Below are 20,391 nucleotides of genomic sequence, written 5' to 3'. Positions count from 1 at the left end.
ATACTCATGTAATAACAATCCTTGATGCAGAATTCCTAGACAGAGGTTGAAGATCCAGTAAATACTTTGCTGTAGCCCATCGACCGCTTTTTCCGTCTTGTATCTGTTTCAACACATCTTGTATCCAGGTGCCAATAGTCGGTTCGGTACGCCCAACAGAAACATATGCCATGCGTAGAGGGAAGAGGAGAAAAAAGCTACCAGCGCCTTGTCGCATGCTCTGGAGATGGTATTCAACACTGCGACAGATAGTGATCCCAGCATTGTATATCTTTTTCATATCGATTATGTGTGGAGTTTGGTGCATTGTTGGAATTGACTTCATCTGCATTACACTTTGAGCGAGATTGAGAAGCAGGACCAGAGTACCATTATAGACAATTACCGTGTTTGCGTGGTACATGCTTTTGTATTCCAGTACCGTCGACCAAGCCGGTACATAGCTATCACCATCATACATGCTGGCAATGAGCGGTGTCGAGGCCGGCGCGGGAACATCGTAGCAGTAGTCAGGGTTTTCCAGCTCCCATTGCTCATTCCACTGTAGCAGGTCGTCTAAAAGACGTATGACTTTTCGGAGCAACTCAATCAAGTCACCGGTTTGGTCTGGCGTTCCTGGGCTCTCAGATGCTATCCGATCTTGTTCCATGAACAAAGCCGGACAATCAGCGAGAAGATCAACCAATCGCTGCATTGCTGTCTTTTTGTCGGGGTATGTAATCCAGGGCATTACTTTCCATTCTGGTTTAGACAGAATCGTATGTCGTCTCAAAAATAGGGAAGAGAATATAATGGAAGGGCGGGAGTTCTCAAACAGCTGGAGCTCCGAGAGTGTTTTGAATGAGTATGGACCACGTAGAGCATACAGTTTCTCCAGGCCAACGGTATGGCTGAGCCAGCCGTCCTGACGATCTGATATAAGAAACTATACAAGGTGGCTATTCAGACTTTGCGTCAAGCTGTACTAAAAGAAGGAGAAGATCAGCATACCTCAAATAACGACATCACTGCTATCGACTTGAGAAGGTCGAACGAGGCGCGTCGGGATGGATCACCAAGTGCGCCGTGAACACGTTCCAATGCATGTCCGTATTGATGAAATCCTCGACTAATAAGTTGTTGCTCTTTATGCTCTACTCCAAAGAACGTCGTACAGAGCGCGAGAAATGCCTTGCTAACTAGACCTTGATCTAAATTAGGAGGAAGAACGAGGTCTTCTGAGTCAAGGCCACGAAAGAGTTTAGAACGGGTGTATTCCATGAATACATCATTATAATTCAATGAAATACGAGGCTCAATCGACGGACCCGCGGTTGAAGCAATTTGAGGTGTGCTTGAAACAGCACGAGGCACAATCTCCGTGGACAACTCCCTATCAGAGTTCAAGGTATTTCGTGAAGTTGGGGTGGATGTTCTGCGTCTTCTTCGTCCGTCGAACTGAATAATGGTCACGTCGGGATACCCACTGCATTCAAGTTTTGCCTTAATGCATCGCAGACAATGCGGTTTCTGCTCATCTATATGGAGTTACTATCGTCATAGAAAATAGTAGCCTGGAATTGCTTACCACATTTGACCCGCCGGCGTCGACATTGTCCGCATGCCTTGGATCTTCCGCCTACACCAACCATTGATTTTGGAAAAGATGAGTAGCTTCTATACTCGATGGAGGTCTCATTATTAGGTGAGAGATAATATACGACAATTAAAAAGGGCTGCCTGACAGTTGTGGAAACTGCGCCTCGACCGGCGCCGGGACTAGAAAGACCTAAGTCTGAAGCTAGATTGTGATTGGTCAACGGCGTACCATTTCTTTTGACCAATCAGGAGCCATGAAGGGGTCTAATTTTTGCTTAAATTTTTGCAAAGCCCATTACTAATGGTCAGTCATTCTTGTCTGAATGAAGATCACATCGAGAATATAAGTATATTTTTGTTATGCTGGCTTCAAATCAATCACTGACCAAACATCATTCCAAAATCCATATTATCCAGTTGAACCCCATCTCTCAGGAAGTTTATAGTATCGTCTTGATTCCACATATTGACCGGCTCATCGGTATTCGAACGCGGACGGTTGCCACCGGGTGTCGATTTTGAGTCAATCAGCTCGTCAATGGCACTTGTGAAGTATTTGATGCCCGCTTGAATAGAGCATCGCTCCCATACCTAGGTCGCTCCACCGCGTCCATATGAGAAATGAAAACACAAAGGTTACGAATGATCTTTGACCTCGAGGTGGTATAAATGTGTGAGATGCCGGAGAGTGTCTTCGATTGAAGAGCTCCAATTAGCACGCTTGCAGGTGGAAATCCATATATAGCTGGATCTAGATATACCCGTTAGCTTGTTTCGTTGACATCGCCATCCTCGGAACGCGCAGCTGCAGTTAAATCCACGTATGTATCACGTATATGTCCCAACTTGAGAACAGTTGATAAAATCTGGGATCTTACGGAGATTGAAGATGTGTTTGGGTCATGATGCTGTCGGACAAGAAGCATTTGGATAAGGAAGTGGTAATTGAGATATGCAAGATGCGAGACGATAAGCATGAAGGAAATCATTGAATTGTCATCACTGTTGCAGATGTCTGGCGTAAAATGGAGATATGTAGGATGTGACTCCCAGTCCTCCGTGCAGCAGCGTGCAATATCACTTGGCACCTCGTCAGTCAACAATCCCTAACAGATAGTAGGTGGAGGGAAGGTTAACTAACTTCAACTGTTGGACTGTTGGTTGGCTTGGAGACAACATAGCTAAATCCAGAATCTCTTCACGGAATACAGCATTTGCGTATCGTAATCGAATCCATGCAGCACGCTGGAAGGTGAGTTGTAGGCTCCAGCCTTGTGCATCGGCAATTGACATTGCTTGGTTAAAGTCGTCGCCCAAACCACCAAAAAGTGGTCGTCAAGGCATAACAGCGGAACGCAGTCTGAACGTCTCGAAGACAATTGAGGAGAACGACCCAGGAATGTTGCTATTATATTATCAATTCGATAGGACGCGCAAAGAGACGTGCACGCGTCTGGCCTACAAAGTGCGAGAGACCGAATGGACTTTTTCTTCGCTCTATGAGCTCCCCGAATGCGCCTTACCCCTAATTACAACAATGCCGAGGACATTCAAATATTTTTGTATTGACGGCGGATCTAGCTAAATTGCTCTTTACAATCAAACGTATGGCGCTGGCTGTAATTTGCTTTTGAGTTTGGTCCCGACGAAAATATATAAATTCCTCGAGGTAGTGGATGTAATCGCACACGCGCCAGCAACACTGGAGATTCATAATGTGTTATTATCTTACCTACCTAGGTACCTACCAAGGTACCATTCTATAGAGTCGACCTTGTATCTATTTCCAAAATTAACTACAACTACCTAGGTGGGCATCCAGGAATGAAAAGCAACGCTTATAACAATGCTCAATTCATGTGATTATCTAAACATTAGGCAGAGTCAATCCCAAAGAGGATGATGCCTCTTATCTCCTGGATGGGTCTCATTTCCCATGATCTGCCAGTATATCTCACTTACAGCTACCTCATATGCCCCTGGAGGTCGTCGAATCATTCCAGCATCCTCAAAATCCAACGCGTTATCATCCCGCCAGCGAACTAAAGTGTCGAAATCAATACATTTCTTATTCACAGAGAAGTCAGGAAATGGCCTTTCCTGCGTTTCAATCCATGAATAAGTGGTCATTGTCGTATCAGCGTTACACATGAGAAACTGGACAATTATATCACTGCAATGCCGCAAATGGATCCAGAACATTTCGGAATGGTTGCGTTTGGGAATGGAATCCGGTCCGTATCCTTCCATATGATACCTTTCTCCGTCAAAGTAATAATCTTTGAAGGCTTCAGTGCGAATAGCGTTGAAGCAGTGCAGGATATGGAAAGCATCTAGTCCCCCCAAGTACGCGTCCTGGCCCAAGCCGAAGATTTCGTCTGGTAATTTAACTGCCATCTCCGGATCTTTACCCATGGCAATAACTTGTTCGCGGGTCAACATGAAATTTCGCTGCATCTCATAATCTTGCCACAGATCGTCGAGTACAGGGCCTGGTTCTAGCCGTCCTAGCAATTGATCTTTGACGTCCTTGGCTGGAAATAATTCGCCATCCACTTGCTTCTGTACGAAATTTATCTCAATATCATCCAAGACAGGAGCTAGTTGATAGTCAGCACAATTCACTAGGGCAGAAGATATTTATAGAGATTACATATGTACATAGGTAAATGTATAGTTGCCAATGTATAAACATGGAGCAGGTTGACTCACAGTATGTAGTAACTTGTCTATATATTTCATTCGGCCGACTTGACCACCGATGTCCCCGTACGATAAAAAGCGATAAAGAGATCAGAAACAGAATAATGTTACCACATACAAACATCTTATCTCGAACAGACCAGGACAAGTGCTGTTTCAGCTGATCTTGGTCTATCTGTTTCTCGTCATCATGATCAAGCAGCGTCTCCGAATCAAGGGAATTTTGTCCATGCGTGTCAGTTAACGGTGGTCCTTCGTCAAACCGACTATCGTTCGAGTCTCTCTCAGCCCTTTTGTAGTCTCCGGACCTGTGCTTTTCCTGGGGCCAAAATTTCATTTTCGCAATGCTACCGGACAGAGGTCTTGATGAACATCAGTCGCAGGTTATTTCAACAATTTTCGAGATATTCACACATGTCTCTCAAATTCATAGATAGTGAAATAGACAACAAGATGAGTCTCGTGACAAGGACTGCACCGCAATACCCGTCCAGTCACGAATCAGTACTAAATGGAGGGGTTTGATGTTATCATGGTGACAAGTATCAAGATAACCCCGCTGTTTGACCTTTCGTATAGCCTACACATCTTATGCCGTTAGTTGTGTTGGTTCTGTTGGTTGTGGATCATTTGAGGGGCCAAAAAGAATGATCGACAAGATAAGAGATCATATGCCCCTCTGACATTCTTGCTTCGTTATTTGGAAATGACAGAATGCATGAAGATGATGTCTCCTGCACATTAGGCTCTGTTGGATGCGAAGTGCGGCATTAGTACTACGTCGTATAGAGTGCAAGTAGTACTAAAAACACGGCCAACGAATTGCAGCATGCACGAGTGGCGCTTTCCAAAATCCTTCCACCAATTTAGCCTGTGATCAACGGCTGCAATGAAACCATACACATACAGAGGAGAAATCCGCTTTCGTCAAGAATGCGATGATCTACCATAACAAGCGTTGCCGAGCCCTTTACCTTATGCGGAGAAAAGTGTGCATTGCCACTAACTTATAAGCATTCATCAGTAGGAATGACTACTGATATTATTTCCTATTCGTTATGAACTGCGCCTTATCAAGCTCCGATACGAAGGATTTTCGGATGAAGTAGTGCTATGGTCGGCCTCGACAACTTGTTTCTGCACTCGTCTCCAGAAAGAGACAAGCTTGCAACCAACATTTGAATAGTACGTTGGTTCTAAACTTGAGAATAGCGTTGACAAATACACCGCTGGGCTTGTATAACCCAATAAGCAGGATATCTAACGAATAATCCAGACTGATATGCATAATGTATTCAAGACCTTGTGACCTTCCGAACTTGGAAGTTCTATCGTGCGCAGAGACTGGTGGACTAGATACCTAGGTAATCCCCATTCCGTGTGTTCCTAATTAGACATCCCTAGGTCCACGGGTACATACAAAATAAGTTACTCGGCATCTAGTGTAAAAGTTCCATTATATAAATGGCGTTAGCACCTCAGTCGCCTGGTATGAAAATAACCCAGCTCTGCGAGTGATAGAAACCTTGTCAGCATCTCGTATATACCTCTTACAACGAAAAACAAACTGTACATATTGAGACAGACAAAATGCGTTTCACTAGTCAAGCCTTAACATTACTGCTGACTGCCGCAACTTTGGTGTCTGCATTGCCAGTTGATAAGGTAAATCCAAATTTTCCATACCATGCTACCTATAACGGCCATTGGTTAAGTATTAACTAACATCGAAAAGCGCAATGATATCCAGGAAAGAGAAGAGCTCTATCCTGCTCCGGATCTTCGCCGTATAAAAGTTGAGGACAAGCGAGAGGAGCTCTATCCTGCGCCGGATCTCCGTCGTATCAAGGTTGAGGATAAGAGAGAGGAATTATACCCTGCTCCGGACCTTCGCCGGATTAAGGTTGAGGATAAGCGAGAGGAGTTGTACCCGGCTCCCGATCTCCGCCGCATAAAGGTTGAAGACAAGAGAGAAGAACTCTATCCTGCTCCTGACCTACGTCGCATTAAGGTCGAGGATAAGCGAGAAGAGCTATACCCTGCTCCTGATCTCCGTCGCATCAAAGTGGAAGATGAGTAAGGGAAGAAATATCCAGGTTCCCTGGCTAGGCGAATGAAGTCGAGTATTGAGTGGATGACAGACGATGTTCGGCATTCATGTAAATATGTTTTGGCTACCCCAGGAGCACCGTAGTCTGTTGATATGAGACTAGTTGATGGTACCGCTATTTCGAAACTCGAGAAGTACCCAAATGTATTATGTACCTAGGTAGCCATACGTACCATATTTCCTTTGCTGACTGGGGTTTTCCTTTCTTAGCTGCCACCACTTTTGTGAGGGAGCTCACGGTCAGGCTCACGGAGTAAATTTCGGTCCGGGCTCACGCTCACTGAGCGGACACTGAGAGTGCGTCTGCAGACAAGTAACTCTGCCAAATTCGACTAGCGATATATCGAGACATCCTTCTGTTTTGCGATTGAGAAAGCACTTTCACGGCGTTCACAAGTTAAACAGAGACAATCCATAGACCTTTCTATGCCAAATACCTTTACACCCAGCCCCTAATTGACTCATAGAGGCTACGAACCGAGGCATTTGCTAACGGAAAATGACTTGATTAAACGTCCTGTTTTCAATACGAGATCCCTGTGATGGAGTCTCTACGATAGCCCGATCCAAATCTTTCAACGTGTATTAAAATTTTATAGCGAAAGGGTATCTAAGGCGACTAAATTGAGCGTACAACTCGAAAGCAGTGCACCAGGTGATACTCAAGACGTTTGCCCTTATTGTCGGTTTATCTACGTCTAGGTCGCTAGCACTAGACACGTAGAACAGCTAATCCGACAAGCTGACGAGCCTGATCAATACGGTATGGAATTCCTGATATTGATGACTGCCCCCCAAGAGCAAGGGTGTGTGTGTGTGTGTGTGTGTGTGTGTGTGTGTGTATATTTAACGGCCGTGGTTCGTGACTTGCACGCTTCCCACCGATCCCTACTGGGACATAGGCCGCCGAGGGGTAAGCCTCGGGCTTCAGGTCCTATCAGATTTATATACAAATAAGAGACTCTTTGGCGCATTTCCATAGCTGCCGTGGTCTTAAAGGGAGATCCACTTCCTAGTGGGTTTTGGGTATTTGCTAGCTGCAATGGTCCACCTACGCTCCATGACCCATCATTCTACCACCATCATACTTAAGCAGTGAGTTTGAAAAGAAAAAGGGAAGAAGGAAAGAAGAAAAGAAAGAAAGAAAAAAAACAAAGGAAAAGAGAGATATAAGGGAAAAGTAGGGCTGACTTAGCTAGGTGCTAAGGAGAGGTTGGCGAGGACAGATATCCTCAAAGAAACGGGTCTCTGCTAGCCATGAGGCTAGTTTTCGTGTTCCTTTCGCAGTACTTAAAAGAAAAGAGATAACTTTAGAAGGGGGTCCAGGTGGACGAGGGGCTCGTCTCTTAGCTATATGGTAGAAGAAGAAATGTAGAGGTGCTTTTCATGCTCCATATCGATAGAGAAGATAAGCATTATTATGATTAAAACGCTCGTGGTAATCTGCAAAGTCTCCATGACCAGTATGGGCCACTATGATATAGCCAAGGTCAAGTCGGTTAAGTTGAAGCTCTCCAGGGCGTTTAGGAGATGTAGTTATTTCTAGATCTTAGTATGTCTGTGGTGCTACAGTCTGCCACCGTGTCTGAGTAGCGGAAAGAGATTGAGTCTTGGCGTATCTCTTTAGCAAGGCATATGAGGACTTGTATGGAGAGGGGGGGATAGAGACAGCTCCTTCCTTGGCAGCGAGATCAGCTGCTTCATTCTTAGGGATTTTAGTGTGTCTAGGGACCCATCGGATTTGGATTGATCCACTTTTGGTGTGTGGAAGCCTTTCGCGTAGTGGCCAGGCAGCTGCAAGGGTGCGAAAGGATTCAAAGACCTCTTGAGAGGATCCTGTAGAGGGGGATAGGAGGCGCGTGGCAACTTCCAGGTTGTCGAGATAGATCCATAGGTTGGTAGCAAATTGAGCTGTTGGGTATGCTATTGCTGCTTGAGCACCAGCAAGGGCAGCTTCTGCTTCTGTGTCAAAGACCTCTTTCCTATGTCCGTATGAGAGTGAGGAGCGGAGGAACTGATGGTGTGCTTAAAATCCAATGTAGTCACCCCCTGCACGTCTATCTATTAGCCTAGATCCATCTAAAAAGATTACAATATCCAAGCTAGGGATGGTGTGTTGAAAAGCCATGAAGTCAGCCGCTGCCTGTTCCTTAGTGCGACCCATGGGAGCTCCTATTTGGGCTAGGGCACTCTTGCGTGACTCACAAGGGTACTAGGAAGCATGTTGTAGAGGGTTTATTTGTTCAGAGTTGGGGAGCACCAGCACTCAGCAGGCAAATCGACTAGTTTGTCAGCCATCTCTGGCTATCTGTTCTGCGCATCTTCGGAGTAGGTAGTATAGATTAAGACGCCATAGGCGGACCGATGTTTGGAGGGCTATTTAATCTAGTTCAATTTCTAGCGGAGAGAATCCAGACTCTCAGTATAGAACAGATATTGGAGTTGTGCGGAAAACTGGAAGGACTGCTCTTGCGCCTGCTAGTATTACTTTAGTTAGTTTCTTAAGATATTCTCCAACTCAATTTGAAATTTGGGAAGACCCAGGGCGAGTACGTCCTGGTCACCAGGTTTCTATGCCATAGTATGCTTTATAGAGTACACAGGCTAATACAGCCTGCTATAGTAAATGAGGTTTGACTCCACAGATAGTATTCCCTAGAGAGCGAAGGGCATTGGCCACAGTGAGGGCTTTAGCTACTGTTTCACCAATGTGCCATTTAAACGTTAGCTTTTGTCAAAGAGGATTCCTAGCCAACGTAGATATAGCCGTTTAGTATTTTCTGAGATTATGATAGATCCAGCTTTTACTAAAGGTGTGTAGATTGGGTCCTAGTCTGCTTTATGTCGGGAGAAGTGAAGAAGCTTGTATTTATCTGGTACAAATATAATGCCTTCTGCAGCGCCCTAGTTTAGAGCTTCTTGTAGTGAGTCTGATAATGCTTCGCAGTTAGTAGTAAGAGATGTTGAGATTGCCAGGTTAGCTGCGTCGTCTGCGTAACCAAATCTGTTCCTTGGGTTTCCTAGACGGAATAGGGGCGCTATGTAGAGCATGAAAAGAATGCCAGATACTAGGGATCCTTGTGGAAGACTGCAGGCAATGTCTATTGAGGGGCCAATCTCTCCATCAAGTTGGATCTGGACTGATCGCCCAGTAGCAAAGGAGGCAATCCAGAGAACAAGATTGGTGGGCCAGCCCTGCTCACGTAATCTACGGATGAGTCTGCTGGGAAGCACGGCATTAAAAGCGCCCTTGACATCTAGGGTAAGGAGTGAGGTAGTCATGCCTTAATTTAGTGCCTGTTCAACATCATGTGTTAGGCATGTGGTTAGATCATTTGCAGATCTTAGTGGGAGAGCCCCAAACTATTACCTTGCTAATACTTTATAGTATATACAGATCCATGCCATATTCCGTGCCACCAAGCGCTCAAGTCCTTTGCCAAGAACTGATAGGAGAGCGATCAGTCTGTATGATCTAGGTAAGAACCAGTCAGTCTTTTTTAGTTTCTAGATAATTGCTAAGATTGCATGTCGAAAGCATTTTGGGTGATAACCAATCTTTAGGCACCCTTGGTATAACATTAGTACCTTGTCCTTGATTAGAGGCCATGCCACTTTGAGTATGTAGGTTGGGATTTCGTCTGAGCCAGGGGCTGTGTTTTCTACCTGAAGTACTGACTCCTCCACCTGTACTATTATTATATCTGGGAAGTAGAGACTAGTGGTAGAGACTGCTGGGGAGTCCAGAGGTATGTCTCCTGCCTCAGCCGAGTTTTGGAGAAGATTATGGACTAGTATGTCTTGTTTCTCATGTATAGTAACTGCTGGGAAGTTGTTGGGTCTTAGTGGATCCTTCAGTGGAGGGCTTCGGAAGGTGCCTGTGGACTTATGCTATTTACTCATATCAAAGACATCCTTCATTTGTGTTGTCGTAGAGAGCTTATCTCGCCAAAATTGTCGTTGAGACTATCTTGTTATCCTGCGGAAGTCTATCTTTAAGCAGAGGCCTAAGCGGTAATTGTGTAAAGCTTTCTTGCAGTCTTCATTCCACCATAGTTGTCCTATGTCTTGTGTTATGGTGCTCTTAGCAGAGCCTCTATATGCTCCTTGAATTGCAGATGTTAGTTTTTCAGTAAGGGCATCAAGATCTTCTTCTATTGTGGCTGAGCTCTCAGTGCCAGCGAGATTAGAGGCGAGGAGCGAGAGGAAGGAGGTGTGGTCTACTATGTCAAATCTCAGTTTCTGGGCTGTTTCCTTGTATCTCTGATCCCATGGAACAGTAGTGATTAGTGGTTGATAATCTGAGGTTGCATCTAAGTGGCTCGCTATGCTAGCTTTAGCTCCTGCGAGTGCCAGAGGGCTTGAGGCGAAACTAATGTCTAACATGTTACCCCTTTCATGTGTGGGATAGTCTATGTCGGAAATGAGTACTAGACCCTGGAGATCCAGCTAGTTGATAAACGGCTCTGCAAAAGTTGTAGGGCTACATTGTAGCGAGGGTTGCCATCTGTTATGTAGTAGGTTGAGATCGCCTGCAAGTATCGTTGTTTGAGGGAAATATGCCTCTGGCAGGGTTGTGAGAGCTTTTGCGGCTTCACCTGCTCTGCTGCAGCCTGCTGGGGCATTATAGATGTTAACTATCAGAGCAGACTTTCCTATAGGCGAAAAAATCTGAAGGAACAGGAGATCCGAGGCTTCTTTAGTGTCAGTTGTAAAGGGGCGTAGCTGGGAGGTCTGGATGCCTTTCTTCTTTTGGACATAGGTGAGGACTCGTGGTCGGCCACTTATTACCCAGCTATCAGTTGGGGAGAAGCATTCATATAATAGATATTTTTTAGTGATCTGTTGGCTGAGGTCTTTAAATGTATATGGTTCTTGGATTAGGATAATATCGATGTCGCTAGTATATACCAATGTGAGGGCTATTTCATGTGCGTCTGGCGCGTGCCCTACATTTAACTGTAGGATTTTGAGAGGCGCCTTTTGAGTTGGATAGTGATAGATCATAGCTCCTGTTCAAGAAGAGAGGCGAACCGGTTTTGTGGTTAAGGGATTGTAAAATAGACTGCATGAGCTGTAATGGGAGGATCTTCAGTTGGGGCGCGAGGTGGGGGGGTTACTGAATGGAAAGGAGAGATAATCTCATGGATTGAAGGCTGTGATGGCATCTCATCTAATGCCATAGGTGTTTCTTATGTGCCTATGGAGAGCTGAGAGCTACATCCTCCTTCAATTTAAGCTTTTGCGAGGTTTATGACGTAGGATTTATGGATCTCTGTTTGTTGAGCTTTAGTATGTTTAGTATTGCCTTTAGGGTGCAGAAGGCATTCTGTGAAATTAGCTGGATGTGGTCTATGGCAGTATATGCATCTAGGAGGGCATTGATGAGGCTTTGGGGCTGTGCAGCGGTTGACATGGCCCTTTTCAGTATGCTCTGAGGAGCCGTATAGTTGGCATTGAGAGGGGCGTGCACAGGATCGTGCATTATATCATTTCTAGTATCGTGTGTATTAAATAACTGTTGTTTTCTTAGAGAGGTGACGAGCATTGGTGATAGTGCCAAAAAGACGTAGCTGGATAGGTAGTGGTGATTTCGTGCCTTCTGGGAAGTTAATAAACTAGCTTGAGGAGAGAGTATCAGGGTTGGCAGCGCTTGTAGTGGTCTCGCTAATAGATATAGGCTTGAGCCCTGTAGTTTTGCTAATTTCTAAGGATAGTAGTGTAGGATTGACAGGGATTAGAGAGTATTGACCATCCAAGATTTGGCCAATTTTCCTTGGCATGTTGGTGACTCGGTACGAGACCCATCGGGAGCTGCGTTCTATCTGGCAGTTAACAAAGAATGCAGAGATAGTCTCTTTTTGGGCCTCAAGGGCTAGGAGGGCTTCTGGAGATGAGGGACATAGTGCAAAGCCAGTCTTTGTAGCTTGGACTTCTTTTAGTGCTGCACTATTTAAGTTTAGTTGAGATCGTAGGCTAGAGTAGATAGCGTAGGCTAGAGTAGATAGCGTAGGCTTCCATTTTTCTGGCTGCATGGTCAGCTGGGAGGCGTACGAAGAGCCGGATGTCAGGAAGGGGTTATTTCACCAGAGGCATAGGCTTTTTAATGGAGGCTTTAGGGTGAGTGGTGGGAGTTGATTTGACCGGGGCATATTGGGTAATAGTCGCATAAGTTGACTGGTTAAGACCTGAGGGGGGACGTGAGGGAGGGAGTGAAGGGGGTAAGGGATTTAGGGTGGGGGAAGAGGAAGGGGAAGAAGACAGGGCAGGTAGAATGGAGGTCGTCGAGATACCGCTGATATAAGCGTTGAAATGTTGTTAAGCTACCGAGGTGAGGTCATCGCTTAGAGCGGTGAGGGCTCTCAGTAGGTGAGGAGCAAGGCCGGTGGTTTGGCTGCGGTGTTTATCAAGGAATATAGCTATGGGGCTGAAGATCTTCTGTCCTTCAGAAGCTCTTGTTGTGGCTGCAGACGTGGATTCCAGAAGGGCTGTCTGTAGAGGGCCGTCTGTACCAGGGCCTTTACGCGCCATGGTGTTGCCGGGCGCGTTGAGACGCGTCAAAGGCTGCACTCCTGGGAGCTAGGTGGTAGAGAGGGTTGAGGATTTTGAGCCTCCGACTGTTTGATATAAATAATTATAAGGAAGTCGCCTATCAACTCGAAAATCGTTTTGCAAGAGCAAGGGGGACGGGGATAGCTAGCTAGATATAAACGCGGCACGCACGTGCCGTGCCGGACTAACTAATATCCAGTGCCAAGACGCGTAGGATTGATATTCACGTTCCGACGCTTATAAAAAGAACACATGATGGATTCATGTGATATTCATTCAGGTCCCTCAGTTCCCCAGCAAGCAATGTTACATCCTCAAGTACGTATTTCATTGGCTTGCTTGAGACGCTAACGTTATTTGTACAGTCATTTTGTAATCAGGAAAGCGCGGGACTTATTCCGCTCTCAACTAACACAAGTCATGTGGGGTGTATTAGGAGTACATAGTAAATTACGGAGGTACAATCGGCAATTTCGACCACTCACAGACTCTGCGCATACCCGTCGCGTCGCCTCCCCCCCTGCGGTTGGGAGTCGGCCCAGGCTCAAGGGCCAAAATATTTAAAATCTCAACCCGTCATTTACCAATTTCAAAAGCACAGCTAAAATGACCCCTAAATTATATAAAGACGAGGAGGCATTAATTGCAAATATCCTCAACACGAAAAAAAACCGAATTTTAGCAAATTATCGCGTGGATATGGGGTGTCTCACAAAAAACTATCCCGTCGGTGGAACGGCCCACCCTCTCGCTCAACACGCTCACCCACGAACCGCCTATTATCTTTAGATCAAGAAAAAGCGCATATTCTATGGATTGAGTATCTAGATAATATAGGGGCACCCCCTACGAACGAGCAAATTGAGGAAAGTGCGAATTATTTGCTCGCTAAAGATTTCAATGATCCGGGAGAGCCTCCCCGCGCCGGAAAGATGTGGATATACAATTTTCTCAACCGCTTGCCAGAAAAGTACGTGAGAATAGTTTAGAAACCTCAAGAGAGGGATCGGACTACTGTAGAGCATTACGGCGAGATTGATCGCTGGTTTATTGACCTTAAAATCGCCATACAAGAGCTCGAAATTGTCCCTCAAAATCTTTGAAACTTTGACGAGACCGGATTCATTGTTTGAAAAGGAAAAGACGAAGCTGTAGTAACAGCATATCCAAAAGATTCAAAAAGAGTCTCTAGCCTGTCATCACGAGAATCAATTACCGTCGTTGAAGCTATAAACGCTGAAGGAAAGATTATACCACCTTTATTGATTCCAAAGGGTGAAAACCACATGGAGGAATGGTATCGGCATATACAAGATGATGAGTGGCTAATTGCACCTGCTAAAAATGGATTTATCACGGATGAGATCGCATTTGAATGGCTTCAACATTTTCAACACTATTCCAAGCCGGATTGGTCATCGGAATGGCGATTACTTCTTATGGATAGTCATGCAACTCATCTTACTATTCAGTTCGTCCAATACTGCGAAATTTACCACATTCGACCGTTCCGTTTTCCTCATTCTATGCACTTTTTGCAACCGCTCGATGGAATGCCTTTTCAGCAATATAAACATGTTCATGGAAGAGTTGTGAATAAGGTTGCACGTCTGGGTGGCTTCGATTTCAATAAAAATGACTTCTTTGAAGAGCTACGTGATATCCGGATTAAGACATTTACAACACGAACTATCCGCCATGGCTGGAAGGAGCGAGGGATTTGGCCATATGATCCTAAGTTTATACTCGATAAGATGCCTCAGCCAGATGAAGCATTTGAAAAATTAGCTGCTGATGGGGATACATTAAAAATTTACAGCGAGCCTGATAACACTATTCCCAGCTCACCGACTACAAAATCAATCTCTCCGCCTTCAAGCGTTGCAAAACTACGTCGCTATATCAATAAGATTGAGAAATCAGTTGACGGTATAAAGGATATCCTTGACAGCGCAAGCCCAGGCCTCTCACGTCGTATAAAGGTGATTAACCAAGGCAGCCTCACTTTAGCCGAATTAGGCGAACTACATCGTGAGAGTTCTATGAAGGTTCGGGATACAGCAAAACGTAAGCAGCAACAAACTACAAAACGACAAGTCAAGGCGATGGGTGCGCTTTATGTAAAAGACTCCCAGTAAGATGGCTGCCGGAATAGCTGCACCGCAAAGGACTTCACGTTCCAAGAGATAGATTGCGTGGCTAACCCAATTGGGCTTGCCCAGGTCTCATGAGTGTTTTGAATTCCTATTGAGATGATTTCCACTTTGTTACTCATCAATGTCACACTTGAAAGATCGTTATGCGCGTCGAATCGTAGTTCTAGTGTTTTCTCATATATAATAGATACCATGGCACCACGTATCTGAGTTTACAAGGCGAAAAACATGGTGCTCGTAAAGACCATTGAAGACCTAATATACTCTGTATGGGACCAATATCTTTGACGGGAGATGAAGCAAACATAGATAACTTACCGCTTTCAGAATGAATACCAGGGCAAAATGCCCCGATTATTCCATATCCATCATCCTTGGTTGGATTTTCCTCTCCGAGGTACCCAATTAACCGCGATATCAGAAATGGTTGACAATAGTTAAGACCAATTCGGGCAATTCGGGCCACGAATGAATATAACACAGGCGGCTTGAAAGCGCACTATGTGCACCATGTTAGAGTATTCCGACTTGACTTTGAGGCTGAATACAATATGATGATCCCTGACACATTTTGTGTTGGAAATCGCATTCATAGCAACAGAACTTGCCTGTATTCCAGATTCTCTTAGCTGAATGATGCATTATATCAGATGATAATGCTTGAGCAAGATGGGGTAGGTCTTTCACTGATAGGTTCTTCTTGAATCCCAAGACGAATAGCTGATTGGTCCACCAGAAGAACGACCGACTATATATCCCACGAATTTCTTCGGCTCTGTACTGTATCGTTCGATCTATAAATGTGCCTCTTTGGTTTTTGCCTCCAGAGAAGACCAGATAATTTTCAGCCCGATACTGACCATGTTAATGGTAGCTATGGAGCTATACTACGCGAGCCACAGGGTCCGCACGCGAACAATGTCAAATAGCAATGACAAGGATAAGAAGAAGTTCAATAGAAGAGGTTAAATCACATAGAGATTCTCTAAATGAGATAGCAGTTGCAACCCGATATATACTACGAGCGTCAACACCGCTGCTGCAAGTGATGTTTGTCTTCGCGGAGTCTGAGGTAAGGACCAAACAGCCACTAAAGAGAGCTGTAATAACACAAATACTAGGGCAAATAGCTATTGAATTTTACTAGAGCTCGCGAATTTTATCAGTCATATGAATGCAGTGACCACATACTAGTTTGGCCCACTAAACAGGACTTTGGGCGACCCTCCTTGGTTCGCTTCTTGTATAAATGACGGTATCGGACAGGCAGAGCCAGTAAGAGCAGTACTGATAATAGTATCGATAAAAAAAATTCCTCAAAGAATAATGTGAAGTCGAAATTTCCACGGCAACGTGAGACTTGCGGCCCAAATTTGGTCTCTTCGCAAAACGTGATGTTCTCCATTCTCTACCCAGATTTTATACATAGACACTTCAAGAGCATACATTTGCGCGGATAATATCCCATTTTTGAAGGTTTTTGAGGTAGAGTGTAGGGAGATAGTGAATCAAGCTGCCTCAAAATGTGCTCTGTCCTTTCTCATCGAGGGGCAAATCATGGTAGGCAGTTTCTTTTCTCTTTCTTTGTTCTAATCTCGGCTACGATACCATATGCTCACTAGATCAACAAATGTAGTTGGTGGCACCGCAAATTAGTCTGCATCCATTGTATTGACCAACATCCCTGCGTCTTAGAAAGTACTTCATTGCGACAGATATATTCGTTATCTCCAGCCTATCGCCATACGCATGCTCATGAGACACCGCGCGGGACGCCTCCAGGGTTATTTAGGTAATTATACCTAGGTACTTGATGATACTTGCTAGCGCGCCAATCTTAGGTCCACTGCTGAAAGTCTATAGTTAGAGTAGCTATGCACAGTAATGAGGAAGCAGGTACCTAGGGAGGTTGTTCCAGATATCTGCAGTCTTACTACACTGTACCGAAGGTAGCGGGTGTACAAAAGCCTTTTTCTTAGCATCACATGGATTTTTAGAACATAGGCCCAGCCCTAACTCGTAGGCCCAAATTTAGCTTGTATTGCGTTTGTCAAGATCATTTCGAGTACTGGAGGTGGGTGCTTTTCTTGCCTGTCCTACATCATTGATGAATGGGGTAGCGAAATATTCCCCTGATAACAGTGTTTATGCCATTGAAATTGGTATCATCCAGCGTCCAACTTCACTCCATGAGTCCACGACGGTCTGTACATCTGGGAAATTTTGGCTTACTGATGATCGGTAGCAGAGACATACCGGTTGCGCTTGCATCCTGCAATTTTTTAACGGATCCAGAACAGTATCGGCAATCAGAGTTGAAGAATTGTTATACGGAACATCGCACGAGTACCGTAGGATGTGCAACTTGTATTCCCTGAACCTCAATCCTCCCTTCTCTTTCACACTGCGTAAAATGCTAGTCATCCATCCATTTGTCTTAATAAATCTATACATCTAATTCATGTTTCAGCCTCAAATACGGCGCTCAGTCTCCGAATCGGCGTAGTCCTCCCAATTCACATCAATAGAATCCTCACTCCACCATTCAGAGCGGCGCAATTACAGTTCGATATCCTGCTCAATGAAAGATGCATTCGCGGTTGAAATAACAGACAACTCGTTCGTACGATGGATGCGTCAAAGTACAATAAGAAATTCAAGGGTGAAGATAATGGTGGCAGTGGCCATAATATGTCCAAGGATAATTGAGAAATAGAGAATAACTGAGATTTTCTAAAACAATGATTCAGCAAAAAAAAGAGGTCTTTGCACTTGTCCCACCTTCAAATTCCGTCAACACATGCGCCATAATTATCTTGATCTCGTTGGAGGCAAGAAATCGACCTTTTCTTTGGCATCTTCTATTTCAAATAATCATTCCCTTCTCCCTGGGGCCTGGCCTCACCGAGAGTTGCATTACCATTAGTACCTATGTGGGGAAAAAACCATCTTTTGACGTTGAGAATTGACAAAGGCATATTTTGGTCTCTCGGATTTACAACAAGCAACACTAAGCGAAGCCGGCTCGTATAATCGGCATATTAGACGGCAGAGGGGACATGGTGATTGGGTACTCCGAAAAAATCTTCACGATGTGCCCGGATATGGATATTCCCCGCAGAAGAAACAAAGGAGGGTGTACATTTCAAGTTAACCAAAGGGTCTGGTTTGACTCCACGTACTCCACGGATCTTCTTGTCGTGGGGATGTTAGCTGGGATTCATAGGAGAAAGCAGAAATTTCATTATGACCATGATTCAAATCAAGCCGTGCGTAAGAGATATTCGTTTCATGGATGTAGTCAACATTATCCGAAGCAGCTAATTATGTAGGTCGTATATCTGCATACTAGTAACTTTGTTATAGACCTACATGTAACTCTCATACAGAACTTTACAGCCGGATAAAAGTATCTGGCCCCATTGTATTAAGGAACAAAATGGAGACACGACCGAGGTACGTGCTCCCTCGAGAGACGTTGAACTTTATTGAAACCGCTGTTTCGGAGCAATATAAAAACCTGTCCCCGCATTCTCCAATTCTGTCGTGATTGTACATTTCTGACTTTTGGAATACTCCTAATTCGGGTTCAAAGCACTGTCATATTATACCAAATTCACTCTGATAACTCAAGATGGGCTCGATAAATCCATCTAACAACCCATTGGGGCCAGTTATACCTCTCTTGCTAGATGGGAAGGAAATCAATACCGATGTGACTTACGATGTCGTTTCACCCACCACCGGCAAAACAATCTACAAGTCCTCATCTGCATCTGTGGAAGATGCCAAAAGGGCAGTTGAGTCAGCTCAAACCGCATTTGAAACATGGTCACAAGTAAAACCCAATGATCGAAGAGACATTCTCTTACGGGTGGGGGATATTTTGATCCGGGATAAGGAAATACTACGTAAAATCGTCAACCAGGAGACTGGGGAGGTTGATTCAATGTTCGACTTTGAATTCGGTCTAGCTATACAAGCTTGTAAATCTGTTGCCGGCTTGATTTCTGCTGTCCGTGGTTCGGTTCCCACAGTGTGTGACGAGGGGAAGTCTGCTATGGTCCTCCGGGAGCCGTTTGGGGTTGTTCTTTCGATTGCGCCCTGGAATGCACCGTATATTCTCGGTTTTCGATCATGTTTAGGCCCTTTGGCAATGGGCAATACAGTCATATTGAAGGGTTCTGAATTCAGTCCGGGTGTCTACTACAAAATTGCTAGTATCTTACACGAAGCTGGGATTCCAAGGGGATGCCTCAATACAATTATCCATCGACCGCAAGATGCTGCAGCGGTTACCTCAGCGCTTATCGAATCTCCTGGTATTCGCAAAATTAACTTTACCGGTAGCGCACATGTTGGCGGTATTATCGCCAGTCAAGCGGCCAGACTCCTCAAGCCTACTCTTATGGAACTAGGCGGCAAGACGCCAACTATTGTTTGCGAAGACGCCAATCTCCAAGAAGCTGCTATGGGTGCAACCCGTGGATCTTTTATAAATTCTGGTCAGGTTTGCATGTGCACCGAACGCATTATTGTGCACGCTGCTGTTGCCGACCAGTTCAAGGAGATATTCAAGCAGACAATCGATCAAGTCTATGGTAATCTTAATGGATTGCAACTAGTAAATGGACTGCCAGTTACCAAAAACAAGAAACTTCTCTCAGACGCCATTTCCAAGGGTGCTCAGGTTGTACATGGTGACCCCAACCATAACGCCGCAGTTAATACAGCTATGCGCCCGGTGGTGCTTGAGGGCGTGAAGGAAGGAATGGAAATCTACTATACCGAATCGTTCGGACCGACTGTGTCCTTGTTCACCGTGGAGAATGATGAAGAGGCCATCAAACTTGCCAACGACACGGAGTATGGTTTGACCGCCTCAGTTTATACTGAGGACTTGAGACGAGCACTTCGGATCGCGAAAAAGATCCAGGCTGGAGCTGTGCATATCAACGACATGAGTGTGCATGATGAAAGTAGTCTGCCTCATGGTGGCTTCAAGAATAGTGGATACGGCAGGTTTAATAGTGTTGAGGGACTGGAAGAATGGGTTCAGACCAAGACTATTACGTGGAAGGACTGAACGATAAGTATCCATTCTTAGGTAAGTTAAAGTGGCTGCGTACTTATATAATAGTTTAACGAGCTTCATATGAATCGTCTATGCCTTGCCTCAATTTGTAGTGTATGTATTCTTCATTTATGAATGGGGTTATTTTGTCAAACCATCGCTTTGGTAGACAACTAGCCGTACTTTTTAGGGTTACCGGTAGCCATCGTTCAGTGGAC

At 44.8% G+C, this 20,391-nt stretch overlaps 8 protein-coding genes across 8 annotated transcripts, besides 6 other annotated features; 3 read left to right on the top strand and 5 right to left on the bottom strand.

The window, feature by feature from the left end:
* Window positions 1–4: 4 nt before the first annotated feature.
* On the bottom strand, window positions 5–2,871 carry TSTA_042320 (uncharacterized protein; the record flags this gene model as incomplete). Its single annotated transcript, XM_002484665.1, has 6 exons — window positions 5–925; window positions 991–1,517; window positions 1,568–1,812; window positions 2,170–2,225; window positions 2,361–2,658; window positions 2,720–2,871. 6 exons carry the CDS (start codon window positions 2,869–2,871, stop codon window positions 5–7), a joined length of 2,199 nt encoding a protein of 732 aa, XP_002484710.1.
* Window positions 2,872–3,462: 591 nt separating this feature from the next.
* Window positions 3,463–4,618, bottom strand: TSTA_042310 (uncharacterized protein; the record flags this gene model as incomplete). Its single annotated transcript, XM_002484664.1, has 2 exons — window positions 3,463–4,140; window positions 4,400–4,618. 2 exons carry the CDS (start codon window positions 4,616–4,618, stop codon window positions 3,463–3,465), a joined length of 897 nt encoding a protein of 298 aa, XP_002484709.1.
* A 1,077-nt stretch (window positions 4,619–5,695) lies between these two features.
* TSTA_042300 (uncharacterized protein) lies at window positions 5,696–6,556 on the top strand. Its single transcript, XM_002484663.1, has 2 exons — window positions 5,696–5,946; window positions 6,017–6,556. Exons 1-2 carry the CDS (start codon window positions 5,872–5,874, stop codon window positions 6,359–6,361), a joined length of 420 nt encoding a protein of 139 aa, XP_002484708.1. The 5' UTR covers window positions 5,696–5,871; the 3' UTR covers window positions 6,362–6,556.
* A 641-nt stretch (window positions 6,557–7,197) lies between these two features.
* Window positions 7,198–7,233: a microsatellite.
* Window positions 7,234–7,496: 263 nt separating this feature from the next.
* Window positions 7,497–7,557: a sequence feature (CT-rich).
* Window positions 7,558–7,814: 257 nt separating this feature from the next.
* Window positions 7,815–9,134: a mobile genetic element.
* TSTA_042290 (uncharacterized protein) lies at window positions 7,941–8,555 on the bottom strand (the record flags this gene model as incomplete). The annotated part of the gene is made up of 2 exons (XM_002484662.1): window positions 7,941–8,405; window positions 8,484–8,555. The coding sequence occupies 2 exons, from the start codon at window positions 8,553–8,555 to the stop codon at window positions 7,941–7,943; spliced, it is 537 nt and encodes a 178-aa protein (XP_002484707.1).
* Window positions 9,122–11,281: a mobile genetic element.
* TSTA_042280 (uncharacterized protein) lies at window positions 10,358–11,398 on the bottom strand (the record flags this gene model as incomplete). The annotated part of the gene is made up of 2 exons (XM_002484661.1): window positions 10,358–10,821; window positions 10,879–11,398. 2 exons carry the CDS (start codon window positions 11,396–11,398, stop codon window positions 10,358–10,360), a joined length of 984 nt encoding a protein of 327 aa, XP_002484706.1.
* A 1,183-nt stretch (window positions 11,399–12,581) lies between these two features.
* Window positions 12,582–12,672: a sequence feature (CT-rich).
* Window positions 12,673–13,363: 691 nt separating this feature from the next.
* Window positions 13,364–15,237, top strand: TSTA_042270 (uncharacterized protein; the record flags this gene model as incomplete). The annotated part of the gene is made up of 3 exons (XM_002484660.1): window positions 13,364–13,401; window positions 13,626–13,913; window positions 14,136–15,237. The coding sequence occupies 3 exons, from the start codon at window positions 13,364–13,366 to the stop codon at window positions 15,079–15,081; spliced, it is 1,272 nt and encodes a 423-aa protein (XP_002484705.1). The 3' UTR covers window positions 15,082–15,237.
* Window positions 13,621–15,045: a mobile genetic element.
* A 783-nt stretch (window positions 15,238–16,020) lies between the features above and the next one.
* Window positions 16,021–16,504, bottom strand: TSTA_042260 (uncharacterized protein; the record flags this gene model as incomplete). Its single annotated transcript, XM_002484659.1, has 2 exons — window positions 16,021–16,229; window positions 16,291–16,504. 2 exons carry the CDS (start codon window positions 16,502–16,504, stop codon window positions 16,021–16,023), a joined length of 423 nt encoding a protein of 140 aa, XP_002484704.1.
* A 1,841-nt stretch (window positions 16,505–18,345) lies between these two features.
* On the top strand, window positions 18,346–20,264 carry TSTA_042250 (aldehyde dehydrogenase, putative; the record flags this gene model as incomplete). Its single annotated transcript, XM_002484658.1, has 2 exons — window positions 18,346–18,372; window positions 18,734–20,264. 2 exons carry the CDS (start codon window positions 18,346–18,348, stop codon window positions 20,183–20,185), a joined length of 1,479 nt encoding a protein of 492 aa, XP_002484703.1. The 3' UTR covers window positions 20,186–20,264.
* Between the last annotated feature and the right edge of the window lie 127 nt (window positions 20,265–20,391).

Source organism: Talaromyces stipitatus, genomic scaffold, assembly GCF_000003125.1.
Source record: "Talaromyces stipitatus ATCC 10500 scf_1105507295515 genomic scaffold, whole genome shotgun sequence".
NCBI classification, from domain to species: Eukaryota; Fungi; Ascomycota; class Eurotiomycetes; order Eurotiales; family Trichocomaceae; genus Talaromyces; species Talaromyces stipitatus.
The sequence above is the reverse complement of the archived record's forward strand: the minus strand, read 5'-3'. Positions and strand labels throughout refer to the sequence as shown.

Coding starts and splice junctions, on each gene's coding strand:
- TSTA_042300 (XM_002484663.1), top strand. CDS start 5,872: ATGCGTTTCACTAGTCAAGCCTTAACATTACTGCTGACTGCCGCAACT. Junction 5,947..6,016: donor CTGCATTGCCAGTTGATAAG/GTAAATCCAAAT, acceptor AACATCGAAAAG/CGCAATGATATCCAGGAAAG.